Here is a 13,603-nt window from a genome sequence, read left to right as displayed (position 1 = left end):
TTGATTCATCTTTTCCACAAGCCAGCTATTGGCTGTGTTACTTTCCTCTCCTGTTTGTTCTCTGTCTCACTGATTTCTGCTCGTGATTTCCTTCTCCCTACTTTGGCCTTCTGTTTCTAACTTCTTAAGATCCAACCTTAGGTCATTGATCTTGGATCTTCTTTTTCTAATGTAATTGTTTAATGCTATGTATTTCTGGGCTTCCCTGGTGGCTCAGTGGTAAATAATCCACCTAGCCACTGCAGGAGACACGGGTTTGATCCCTGGTCTGGAAAGATCCCACATGCTGCGAGGCAGCTGAGCCTGTGCACTGCAACTATTGAAGCTGTGCCCTAGAGCCCAGGAACCGTAACTGCTGAGTCCGAGCGCCTGGAGCTTGGGCTCCACAGCAAGAGAAGCCTCCACAATGAGAAGCCTGCACGCCACAAGTAGAGAATACTCCCCATTTGCCACAGCTAGAGGAAAGCCCCACGAGCAGCGGAGTCCCAGCACAGCCAAAAATAAATAAAGTTATTTTTATAAAAAACCTACGCATTTCTCTTCAGGCACTGCTTTAGGTGCATTCCACACATTTTGATATGTTGTATCTTCCTTGTCATTCAGTTTGAGATATTTTTCAATTTCCCTTGTGAATGCTCTGTTGAACCGTGGATTACTTAAAGGGTGTTGTTTCATTTCAAAGTACTGCCCCCCTCCAGGTGTTTTATAATATTGGTTTCTAACTAGATTTATTGTTGTTAGAGAATATATTTTGTGTGTTTTCAGTCCTTTTTGATTTATTGAGACTCGTTTTATGGTCTTTGTTGGAGAACATAACAGGGTACAGTTGAGAAGAGTATCTATTTGCCATTGTTGGGTATAATGTTCTGTAAATGCCACCTAGGTCAAGGTGGTTGTTCTGAAGGTCTATTTTTTCCCCCATTTTTTAAAAGGGGGTCACGCCTGTGTAGCTTGGGGGATCTTAGTGCCCCAACCAGGGATTGAACCTGGGCTGCATCAGTGAAAGTGCTGAGTTCTAACCAGTGGGCGGCCAGGGAATTCCCCCTCTTTCCTTTTTTTAATTGAAAGTTTAGCTGATTTACAATGTTGTGCTAGTTTCTAGTGTACACCACAGTGATTCAGTTATACATACATATATATTCTTTTTCATACTCTTTTCCATTATGTTCTATAAAGGACTGATCATCTATTTTTAAGGTGTTTGTTAGCTCTACCAGTTGCTGAGATGTTAAACTCTTCTATGATTGTAGCATTGTCCATATCCCCCTTAATTCTGTCAAGTTTAGCTACATGTATTTTGAAGCTGTCAGTTGCCTACATATTGATGATTGTTGTATCATCCTGATGCAGTGACCTTTTTTCTTTAAAAGGGTTCCATTTTTCCTCTGGTGATAATCTTTGTCTTAATCTGTTTTTATCACATTTTAAAATAGCCACCTCATTTTTCTTATGCTTATTCTTTGCATGCTTTATCTTTTCTTATCCACTTATTTTCAACCTATCTGGGAGTTGAAGTTGATGTCTTTTGTGTTGAGCGTATATCAACAGTTGGGCCTTGCTTTTCTAAACAGTCTGGAAATCTCTGCCTTCTAAATGGAGTATCTAGTCCATTCACATTTAATGCAGTTATCAGTATAATTGCATTAAACATCTGCTGGATCATGGAAAAAGAAAGAGAGTTCCAGAAAAACACCTACTTCCGCTTTATTGACTATGCCAAAGCCTTTGACCATGAACTGTGGAAAATTCTGAAAGAGATGGGAATACCAGACCACCTGACCTGCTTCTTGAGAAATCTGTATGCAGATCAGAAAGCAACAGTTAGAACTGGGCATGGAACAACAGACTGGTTCCACATAGGAAAAGAAGTACATCAAGGCTGTATATTGTCACCTTGCTTATTTAACTTACATGCAGAGTACATCATGAGAAACGCTGGGCTGGAGGAAGCACAAGCTGGAATCAAGATTGCCGGGAGAAATATCAATAACCTCAGATATGCAGATGACACCACCCCTATGGCAGAAAGTAAAGAGGAACTAAAAAGCCTCTTGATGAAAGTGAAAGTGGAGAGTGAAAAAGTTGGCTTAAAGCTCAACATTCAGAAAACAAAGATCATGGCATCTGGTCCCATCACTTCATGGCAAATAGATGGGGAAACAGTGTCAGACTTTATTTTTGGGGGCTCCAAAATCACTGCAGATGGTGACTGCAGCCATGAAATTAAAAGACGCTTACTCCTTGGAAGGAAAGTTATGACTAACCTAGATAGCATATTCAAAAGCAGAGACATCACTTTGCCAACAAAGATCCGACTAGTCAAGGCTATGGTTTTCCCAGTGGTCATGTATGGATGTGAGAGTTGGACTATGAAGAAAGCTGAGCGCTGAAGAATTGATGCTTTTGAACTGTGGTGTTGGAGAAGACTCTTGAGAGTCCCTTGGACTGCAAGGAGATCCAACCAGTCCATTCTAAAGGAGATCAGTCCTGGGTGTTCTTTCGAAGGACTGATGCTAAAGCTGAAACTCCATTACTTTGGCCACCTCATGCGAAGAGTTGACTCATTAGAAAAGACTCTGATGCTGGGAGGGATTGGGGGCAGGAGGAGAAGGGGACGACAGAGGATAAGATGGCTGGATGGCATCACCAACTCAATGGACGTGAGTTTGGGTGGACTCTGGGAGTTGGTGATGGACAGGGAGGCCTGGCGTGCTGCGATTCATGGGGTTGCGAAGAGTCGGACACGACTGAGCGACTGAACTGAACTGATCAGTATAATTAGATTCAAATCTACTATTTTATTATTTACTTTCTTTTATTCTCTGTGTTTTATTTGTCTGTTCCTCTCTGTCTTCTTTTGGGTTATTTGCATGTTTTCTGGGATTCCATTTTGTAGTATTTATTGGCCTCTTTTAACTATACTATTTTTTTTTTTTTTAGAGGTTGGTTTAGGGATTGCCATTTTCACCCTTAACTTTTTGTAGGCTACTTGGAATTATTACTGTGTCATTTGCTGAAGCAGAAGCTCCAATACTTTGGACACAGATTGCAAAGAGGTGACTCATTGGAAAAGACCCTAATGCTGGGAAAGATTGAAGGCAAAAGGAGAAGGGGGTGGTATAGGATGAGATGGTTAGGGAGCATCAGAGACTCAATGGACATGAATTTGAGCAAACTCTGGGAGATAGTGAAGGACAGAGAAGCCTGGCATGCTACAGTCTATGGGGTCGCAGCAAGTTGGACAAAAGTTAGTGACTGAACAACAGCAACAAACAACGCAATGTAAAATGTGAAAACCTTGCCACCATGTAGATCCATTTATCCACCCCACCCCCAACAGCAGTGTCTCTGTTACAGTTGTCTTAAGAATGTAACATGTCTAAATATATTAAATGTCTTAAACCAGTATTATAATTTTTGCTTTAATCCACTGTATCAGTTTTAAACCAGTTTTACAGTCAGTTTTAAACCCATCAGTTCTAAAGGAAATCAGTCCTGATTATTCATTGGAAGGACTGATCCTGAAACTGAAACTCCAACACTTTGGCCACCCGATGCAAAGAACTGACTCATTGGAAAAGACCCTGATGCTGGGAAAGATTGAAGGCAGGAGGAGAAGGAGACGACAGAGGATGAGATGGTTGGATGGCATCACCGACTCTATGGACGTGAGTTTGAGCAAGCTCTGGGAGTTGGTGATGGACAGGGAAGCCTGCCGTGCTGCGGTCCATGCAGTCACAAAGACTCGGACACGACTGAGCAACTGAACTAAACTGATCAGTTTTAAAGAGGAAGAAAGTAGTTGTTACTTTCACCATATAGTCACCATTTCTCAAGTTCTTCATCCCTTTCTCAAGATCTGGTTTTGCCTCCTTCAGCCTGAAGAGCTCACATTAGCCCTTGTATGCAGGGCTGCTTTGTTGCCGTCCTTGAGTGTATTTGTGGCCAATCTAGTATCATTTTTCCTTTTGGTTCTTGTAGGATGTTGTCCTGTTATCTTCTAGTCTCTGATGTTCTTAATGAAAAGTTGCCAGCCTTTCATGTAGTTGTTCCCTGCATGTAACATGTTCCTTTGGTTGTTTTAAAGAACCTCTCTTTATCTTTGCTTTTCAGTAGTTTATGTAGGGTCTGGATATACTTTTCTTTTTATATATATATATATATTTACATCTATAAATTAGGTCTTTCACCAAATTTGGTATGTTTTCAGCCAGTATTTCTTCGAAAAAATTTTTCTTTTTTATTCTCTCTCTTTGTGGGATTCTAGTTACACAGGTGTTAATATTATCCTCAAAGTTCCCTGAGGCCCTGTTTTTTTTTTTTTTCTCTTTTTTTCCATCCGATTATGTAACTTCTACTGATTTATCTCAGCTTCAGTCCCATTTTTGTCCTTTGCTGGCTAGCTAATCTACTGACGCTTTTATTCTGGGTACTGTAGTTTACAGTTTTAGAATGTCCATGTTTCATCTGTGTAGTTTCCACTTCTCTACTAAGATCTCCTATCTTGTCGTTCATCTGAAGTGTATTTTCCTTTATCTCATTAAGCCCAGTCACTGCTGCTGTAAAGTCATTCTCATCTGAGAATTCCAGTATCTGGGTCATCTTTAGATTGTCTCCACTGATTATCTTTTTCCCTTGAGAATCACATTTTTCTTGTTCTCTGTATTTTGAATAACTTAGAGATATATCCCGTGCATTGTGCGTACTCTGTTGTGGAGACTTGATTCTGTTGCATTCTTCCAAAGAGTGTGGATGGTTTTGTTTCAGCAGGCAGCTAACTGGTGAGACTCACACTGTAGTCTCTCCCTGTCTGGCCTGTGGTTTCATTCCTGTGGCCTTAGCTATAGGCTGCTCTGAGTCTGCCCACCCACACACAGTGTAGGGGTCAGCCTGAGATCTGGGCGGAGCTTATCATGGAATTTGGGACTCCCATTCTCTGCCTCTCCTTTCTAGACCCCACATCCCGCCCCCTCTTTTTAAGCTTTGGAAAAAATAGTCTTTTAATAACTGTTTTATCACCATGTTAAGTCATGCAGTTACAAGGTAGTTAGAAATTTCTGAAAGGATATTATTGTTAAAAAAAAAAAGAAAAGTTCATTCTTAAATAAATAATATCCAGCACTTCACTGGGACACTGCTGTTCAGAAGGCCCTGGCCAAATAACTCCCCAATAAAACGCAGCCTCAGGTTGTTTGCAGCCACCTGGGGATGAAGCCATGTGCAGAAGACGAGGCTTCTAAACGAGGACACCAAGTCGGGGCACGTCGGGGCCGCTGGCAATACTCAGCACCGCCGGCCAGACTCTAGAGAAGGAGTGCAAGCAGGTTTCTTTCTGGGACACTCTACTTGAATTATTGTTCAATTAGTCAACACAATAGATCTTCATAAGAGAACAGTTGATTAACATGGTAAGGATGTTACTTAATATTCTTTGGATTATATGTTGTAATTATGGTCAGTAAATTCCAACAGTCTTAACAAAAATAGCCTGCCTCATTTGCAGGTATGAAGACAGCTTAATTCTCCACTGGGCTTTTTGTTTTTTGCTGGGCCACATCCCTTTTTCATGGCTGTGGCTGTCCTGGGATTCTCGCGTCTGAGCTTCAGTGCAGAAGGACAGTGAGTTTTCTTCTGGAGTCCGTAGCCTCTCAATATTCTCAGACTGTAGCTATCAAGACGGAAAACCTGGGAGTTCCCTGGTGGTCTGGTGGTTAGGATTCAGTATTTTCACGGCTGCGGCCGGGGTTAAGTCCCTGGTCAGGGAGCTGAGCTCCCACAAGCTGAGCAGTGGGCCAAGATGAAACAAAGCCTGGAAAGCTCAGCCTGTGCTGTGTGTTTACTGCCAAATTTCAGTCCTCTTCCAAAGTCTTGCTGCTTTGATTCACTTCTATGTCTTCAGGTGATTGCTTTTTTTTTTTTCCCCCAGTCCAGGGTATTTGTTGGTATTACATGCAGGAGTGGTTGGTCTGTTGGACTCTGCCAGGATTTGGTTTAAATCACTGTGTCCTCCCCATGGCTGGGGCAGATATCCAGAGAGTTTGTGGTTGAATGAATGGGTGATGGGCACAGGAACTGCTTTTCACTCTCTCCTCTGTCCTTTTCATTCAGCTCGACCCCTTTGAATCCAGCGATCCGTTTTCATCCTCCACTGTCTCCTCAAAAGGATCAGGTGAGACCAATGGCTGCTTTTACTTCTCACTCGTCCCTGGGCAGTAGAATGGCCCACCTGTTTCCAAAGCTGGTGCGTCCTCAGCGTTTGTGTGGTTAGTAAGTAGCACCCAGATCCTCACCCGAGGCAGTGGCCCACGCCACGGCCCTCGTCTTCCTGAGCGGGAGCTGGCATCTGCTGGGAAGGAAGCTTGGCTGTAGGGATTAATTCGGTAATAACACTAACGTATTAGTTACTTTTTACTCGGTCTTTCTTATGAATGTTTGGTTTGTATGTTTGGCTTTTTTTCCTAAATAAATCCAAAGGTCTGTTGAGGCTTGTCCTATGGGCGCTGGGTTTGAGGGACCCTCCCTTCACAGCACAAAACCCTTAGGTGCCGCTAAGGGAGGGGAGTGTTTGCGGATTGCACCCCCGCCCCACCTTGCCTGTGGGAACAGGCCCCACTTGGTACTGCCACCTTGCCTAGCATCTTGGCTTGTTAGTTACAGAGCTTGACTTCATAGGTGGGCTTGTGGGCTACTCCAGGAAAATCACACCACCCACCAAAGGAAAAATCTCAGCAGAAATCTCTATCCACAGATGATGTCCCCACATGAGCCGTGTGGGCGGCAGTCCCTTCCCTCTCACTCCCCCTTCCTGGTCCAGAAGGACAGACACCAGGCCCTGTCTGTCCTTCCATGGGGGCCTTGTCACTCCTTCCATGAGTGTGAACGATGCTGGCTGGCAGCCCAGCCACAGGGCTGAGTGCCCCTAGCTCGCGTGGCCGCAAACTGTCTGGCTGAGCCGCACCAACCACAAGCCAGAGTGGGCCGGGCGGGGCGGGGGGGGGGCTCCTGGTTGAGAACCTGCACCAGAGTCACCACCCCACAAGCAGATGTGACCACCCTGGCTGTGCTCTGGTGCCGTGGGGAACTGGGAGGCGACGCGTGGGCTGGCCCCACGAGGCGTGCTCCTGAGCGCGCCGTGACTCTGCCTCTCCCGGTGCTGCTTGCAGGTCCCTTCGGAGCCCTGGACCCCTTCGGAAGCGGGTCCTTCAGTAGTGCTGAGGGCTTTGCCGACTTCAGCCAGATGTCCAAGGTAAAGCTCTCGCGTGGAGCCCCTGTGCCTCTGCTGGTGTCCGTGTGCTGCGGTCGTGGTCGTGGTCTTGTGGCTGCCGGGCATGGTAGTTTCATGCCACGTATGTATTTCCTTGGCACCTGTCGAACTCTGAAATGCAGAATGCATGCTCACGTGACGTCGTGAGTGCACAGACAGGGTCTGGAAGGTGTCCATGGCTGTGGCTGGACCCATTTCCCTTCCTCCAAGTGGTGCTGCCAGAGCCCTGAGTCCCCCCCTGCCCAAGCATAGGTGCGAGGGGCTCCCTCCTGCCCTCGCTGGTGTCTCACGACCTCAGGTGATAAAGTCTCCCAATGGCCAAACAAAGCAAGAAGGTGTTGGGCACAGGGGCCAGGCCTGGCGTGCAGCCTGCGAGGCCAGAACAGGGGGCCACGGGCCCACACGCAGGAGATGTGTCTGGAGCTGCCTGTGGGCAGAACCCGAGAAGAATGTGGAAAGCGAGGGCTGGGCTCAGTCGGTGAATAAATACGCGGGTGAGAAGTGAGCTGTTCAGGAAGGCCCCCAAGTCACTCCTGTTCTGCCTGGGCGGTGTGTGCGTGGCCGTAATTACCTGAACTGACTGTAAATGTAGCCCCACACGTGGTGTGATCACACTGTCGAGAGGGGCTCGAAGGAGGTGTGCCTGGAGAGTTAAATCTTTACATAGCAAGAAGTCCGTCGGTAGAGATTGTCCAAAACAGAGCAAGCGATGAGAGTAGAAGCCCATGACTCTGAGGTACATTCCAGAAGAAACTGCTGAGATGTTGAAAACGTTGGCCGTGGGGAGTTGATTTGCAGCTCCTGTTCTCCGTCCTAACCTTTAGCATCCCTTGGTTTCGACTGCGAGCCCGGGTTAACAGGAGTTTAGCGAAGCGTTCGGTGTATGTGTCTTGGCCTCGTCAGGAGGGTGGGGTCCCCTCAAGGATACAGAACCGGGTGCAGCACAGCCTGTTGAAGCCCCCGTGTTCTCCACTTATTCCTCCGGTTTTTTCCAGCCACCTGCTCCCGTCCAGGTGGCCCGGGCTCCATGGCCACTGGGGCACTGGTGACCACATGCAGATACAGTTCCTGTCCCTGATCTTGCCGCTTAGCTGGAGGGTCGGGGGGTGGCTGGAGAACGAACACTGGAGCGTGTGGGAACAGGCACCCACAGCCTGGAGTCCCATACCTCCCCTGACCTTGCACCCCACATGCCAGCTCCTCAGAGGGGCATCCCTCCTGCTTCACTCAGCCTGAGGGGCGCACGGCTGTCTGGGTGCTGAGCGCTTGTGGTTAGCAACATGTGATTGTGGCATGTGGCTTCCAAGAAACGTTTGAGGTTTTGTTCAGGTTTTCAGAGAAGCGCGTGAGTGTAAACTGTCGAGGTAGCAAATCTAAGTCCTGGCTGGAGGCAGAGCATCTGTTTGCCCATTGGCTGCCGTGGGAGGGAGCCTGGGGGTGCCAGGGTTTCCGTCCTGTCTCCTTCCAGCGCCTGGAGGGAGTCACCCTCCTGTGGGAACTGGGACGCTTGTGGTCTGGGATCGGCCAGAAGGGACCAGAGCCCGAGATGTGCCTTCGTGTTCACCTGTCACTGTGTGGCTGTTACATGCACTCCCCTAGTGGAGCTGTGTGTCCTTGGCTTATGTCCCTGCTTAGCGGGCGGGAAACTATCCCCTGAAATGAAGAAACCTCTGCCACGTGGGGGCGGCAGTCGCCAGGGAAGGGGCTCACGCTGTGATCTCAACCCAGCACGAGTGGGCCCTCTCCCCCAGAGGCAGGGGAATGAGGTCGAGCAGTGCCCCCGAGCTGGGACCAGGGGACAAGGACGAGGCGTGAGCCAACCCTCTGTATCAGGGAGCGGTGGAGGCTGTGTGGAGTGGCCGCCTGGCGGGACCCGAGCCGCCGCCTCCAGGCAGCACCCACCTGCGTCTCTGCTAGCTGCAGAGGCGACCCCGAGCCAGGCACTTCAGAGCCTGGCCCTTCCCTCTTGGCGCGCGTTCTAACCTACAGTTGCGTTTTCCCTCTTTTATTCCACTTTCCCTCTCCTTGATCTCGTGTCCCGGATCAGGCCACACACACGTGCACTTGTGACTTCAGAGCCAGCGCCCCTTCCTGTTGGTGGCATTGGGCGGGACAGGGCTGGCTGGGGCCGTGGAAAGTTTGTCCAGTTCTCCGTTGTTTTGTTTCCACGATCCCATCAGCTCCTGATCTCATGCCGCTTGCCCAGCTCAGTTCAGCGCCCTAACCTCATAGGTCTCTGTTTTTCCCTTTTGGTTCCCTTTCTGTTTTTCAAGAACAACATTGTGTGTATAAATAAAATGCCGAAGGAAATGAAAGTAAAGTGGCAAGAAGGTGTTTTTTTTAAGTGCTTGGGGTGTGTGTGTGTGTGTGTGTGTGTGTGTGTGTTTTGAACATCGCTGTCTCTTCTCCACCTGAGTGGGGTGGGGAGGCCGTGCGGGCTGGCGCCCTTCCTTAACTTCACCCAAAGCTGGAGTGTGCCCCCGCTGCCCGGCAGTGCTGGAGGAGAGAGTGCCAGCCAACAGTCCGATCCCCTGGCCTCCTCTGGGAGTTGCTCTGGGCCTGTACCCTTAGTTGAGGTCCCCTCGTACCTGAGGCGGTTTTTCTAGGCAGTATTACCTTGCGTTAAGAACACTTTCCCCAAAATAGATCTCAGAAAGCATCTGAGAATAAAAACAAGACTCCAACTTAATTATTTCACCCCTCCCACCCTAGGATTTTTTTTAAAAAAGCCAGCTATGAAATACTTGACTGCCCTTTGTCAGCCCATTTTCAGTTGTTTTTCAAGCATGCATTTCTATTTAGGGCTTTTTTTTTTAAGTTGAGAGTCATTTGTTTTAAGTCAGTTTTTTAAACTGTAAACCTTTTAGAGCTGCGTCTTGTATAGTAGCTTTTTGTCTGTGTGTTTTCCTTTTTTTTTTTTCTGTTTTTGGAGCACACTTCACTATAGCCTAGCCAGAGAGCCCCTACCGGCTTTACTGAAACCCTTCTAAAAATAGCAACTTTCCCTGAAGCTGCAGCCTGAGTAGGAACCAGTCAGGTCCCAGAGGAGGCTTCTTGGGAAACTTCAAGTCATGAAAGTCAGGATTCGGAAATGACGCAGGCTTTTTGGTGTCAGAAGTGATAAAACTCCCTGCTGTGGGCGAACTCTTTCTCCTTGGAGCGGGTCCACCAGCCACGCGGTGGGTTTAGACAGATCGGGGCGGGGGGGTGTGCGGAGGGTCAGCTTGGCCCACGGTGTGCCCAGCCAGCCGGGAGGCTCAGTGCAGCTCGCGCTCGGGTGCGGTGCACAGGCCAGGTGGACGAGGGCCTCACCATGCGCCATGCAGCTCTGGGGGCGGGGGCTCTGCACCCAGAGGCTCCCAGGTGTCCCTCTGCACCCCTTCCCCAGAGCTGGCGCACACCCAGCTCCCAGGACAAGAACGGGTCCACGCAGGGGCCTTGGGAGCTGGTCACGCCCCCTGTTTGCCAAGAAATTGATTTTGGTTCTTGCCTGCTCGTCTCAGGTTGTGGCAAGCGTGGAGAGAGCTGTCAACCCAGGGCGTGTCCTGGGAACAGCAAAAGCAGAAGCAGCGCGCGCTCTCATCTCCTCAGCGGCTGCTCCATCTTCTTTCCCAAACAGCAGACCCTAACCCATTCACTTCAGAGCTGAGCTGCAGGTCCACGCTGCACCTTGGCTCTCCGGCTTGCTCAGTCTGGGAAGGGCTCTGTGGATGACAGGAAACAGCAGAAACACAGTGTCGGTGGCCAGCGGGCATTTGCAGATTCTTGCGGGCATCCAGGGGAATCCTAGTCACATCCACATCCTCGGCATGATTCTGCTTGCGCTGTCTCTGCTGATGTGGTTCAGGTGCCGGGTGGAGCCGCTTATGCACTCCCTTTCGACTTCTCGCCCAGCCCTGCGAGCGCGGGCCAGTCATGATGGTCATTTCACAGAAGAGGAAACAGAGGCACGGAGCCGGGACCGGGGCCTCCAGGTCCCACCCTGAGGTGCTGTGCTGTCAGCAGGCCATGTCTCCTCCCAGTTCCTTAGCTTCCCTGCCTGTGAGATGGAAGGGGTGGCCAGAGGACTCTGTCCCCAGGCCGGTGGGACGATGTGGTGAGACCAGCACAGAGTGGACGTCTCCTACCCTGGGGCCTTCTGAGGTTCTGGGGGAGGAACTGGGGTTCCCAGCGGTCCTGGCTAAGGGTGCCGCCGCCCTCTCCAGGCCCCCTCCTTATCTCTGTGGACCAGCCGCCTCTCTCCCACCTGAAACGAGTATCTGGGACTAGGTACGAGGGACAGGGGTGGCCGCATCTGTGTCCCCGTGACCACGACCCTGTGACTGATGCCCGCCCTTCTCCCCACTGCTCCATCCACGTGTGGGAACCAGGTGCCTAGGGAAGTCCCCAAAGTGGGCTCTCCTGTCCCTCGGCCAGCCCCTCCCCCCGCACTGGGGAGAGCATTGCAAGCGCCCCTCCTCGCGCCGCTGCGTGCCCACCGTGCGTCTCCTTTCCTTTGCTCTCTTGAGGATCATATCAGCGCTTTCACTCCAGTGTCCACTGCTTCCCTTTGTGTCCAACAGCTCTGAGTCTCCTCTCTACTGTTCCCTAGTTCTTTTCTGTGTGAGTGAACACGATCCCCCACCCATAGAGAGAGCGGTCTCCCTTCGGGGCGCCACTGGTCCTCTGCGCTCATCTGTCCGTCAGTGGAGGTTTGTCGTGCCCAGCGCCGTGCTGGGGCTTCAGGAGAGGGAGCCCATATAGACGAGTCCTTGCCCGCTGCGGGCAGGTGTGCGCCCTATCGGTGCCTCTTGCCTTTCAGGCCACTCAATTAAGACAGGAGGGTCCTGGCTGCCTGACCCTGGCGTGATAAGCTGTGTCCTGTCAGCTCCCCCTAGGACATCTGAGCCGGTCCAGGAAGGTGTGGCAGGGAGGGGTCTGGGGGTGGCAGTGAGCTCCAGCCCGTCTCTGAGAAGGAGCACGGGCTCGGTGGATGGGAAGGGCTGAGCGCCCCGAATCAGGGACCCTGTATGTATGGAGGCCTAGGGATGGGGCACTCGGGGCTCCAGGCATCAGAGAATTGCCAAGAGAGGGCCCACTGCTGGGGTGAGGCCAAAGCATTGCGCAGTGAGGGGTTGGGGGGCTATGAGGAAGGCCCAGTGTGCCTTGAGGAGTACTGGGAGTTGCCTTTAAGCTTCAGGGCCTGGCCACGCTCCTGCCTGCCCATCTTCCTGCCTCCCTGCCCACCTGCTGTGTTTACCTTCCCTCCTGCCTTCCTGCCCACCCATCCCTCCAGGCATCTCTCTGTGGCTGGTGTGATGTGGTCCGATTTGGGTGTGAGATGGTAGATATCTGGGGGGAGCGGGGCGTGGGTGAGACTAGGGCTGGAGGAAGCCCGTGGAGGGTCCAGGCCAGAGGCGACAAGAGCCCATCAGAGGTGGCAGTGGCTGTGCCAGTGTGGGTGGGGTGGGCTCCAGCTTGAGTCCCTGGGGGGGCAGCTCAGTGGCACAGAGAGGGTCTGGTGCCACTCTGACTGAGTGCCTGACGCTGACCGAAGGGAGAGGGGTGGGACACGTCTCTGAAGTGTGAGCAGGAAGCCCCGATACCCCCAGGCGGGTGGCAGGGAACAGCTCCCCACCCCCACGCCCCACCGCATGACATTAGCCCATCAAGGCGGTGGGTGTTCCTGCTTGCTCCTTGTGTCTGCCAGCTGCCCCCTTGTGGGCCAGAGGACGCCGTCTGTCGAGGGTGGAGGAAAGCAGGGGGCTGGCGAGCAGCCCTCGGGCCGAGCGGGGGCCGTGCCGCACAGCGCGGAGGGCTCAGTGGGCGTCCCTGCCTCCATGTTAATGATTGTTTCTGCCTCTCTTTTCGTGTCCTCTCTTGCAGCCCCCAACTTCTGGGCCTTTCACCTCCTCCTTTGGAGGGGCAGGATTCTCAGATGACCCCTTTAAAAGTAAACAGGACACTCCCGCTGTGCCTCCGAAGAAACCTGCTCCTCCGCGGCCTAAACCGCCGAGCGGTCAGTACGCTTCCTTCTCTTGAAGCTTCCTGCCCACCATCGCTGGGCGGCGGGGGATGGCGGGCCCCTCCGCTCACCAGCCCAGAGGGTCCGTGTTCGGAGCCAGAGGGGCTCCCCTCTGCCCGTCACATGGCTCTGCGCACCCCATGTGCCTGGAAGCGCCTCCGGTCCCTTCTATCCTCGCCTCGTCCTGTGGGCCCCTGGGCTCTGGGCTCTGTGTGGGGCTACAGAGTGGTCTTCAGAGGCCGGGGGCTAAGAACCCTCCTGGCGGTTGGCAGAGCTGCTGCGTGGCCCCTGGCTCAGCATGCAGTTGTGGCTCCTCCGACCTCCCCACCCCTACC

At 51.3% G+C, this 13,603-nt stretch overlaps 1 protein-coding gene across 8 annotated transcripts in view; it reads left to right on the top strand.

Annotated features, from left to right (window-relative positions):
- The window catches only part of EPS15L1 (epidermal growth factor receptor pathway substrate 15 like 1), a 105,850-nt gene that overhangs the window by 71,980 nt on the left and 20,267 nt on the right, over window positions 1-13,603 (top strand). For 4 of the 8 annotated variants that reach the window (XM_027548102.1, XM_027548105.1, XM_027548101.1 and 1 more), the window contains exons 20-22: window positions 6,109-6,169; window positions 7,164-7,246; window positions 13,130-13,262. In XM_027548102.1, coding sequence (XP_027403903.1) covers window positions 6,109-6,169; window positions 7,164-7,246; window positions 13,130-13,262 — 277 coding nt within the window. The remainder of the gene's footprint in view (window positions 1-6,108; window positions 6,170-7,163; window positions 7,247-13,129; window positions 13,263-13,603) is intronic. The other 4 variants (XM_027548104.1, XM_027548106.1, XM_027548107.1 and 1 more) reach the window with 2 other exon arrangements.

This window comes from Bos indicus x Bos taurus, chromosome 7, assembly GCF_003369695.1.
Source record: "Bos indicus x Bos taurus breed Angus x Brahman F1 hybrid chromosome 7, Bos_hybrid_MaternalHap_v2.0, whole genome shotgun sequence".
Lineage (NCBI taxonomy): Eukaryota > Metazoa > Chordata > Mammalia > Artiodactyla > Bovidae > Bos > Bos indicus x Bos taurus.
Note: the sequence above shows the minus strand (reverse complement) of the source record. Positions and strands in the feature narration are given on the sequence as shown.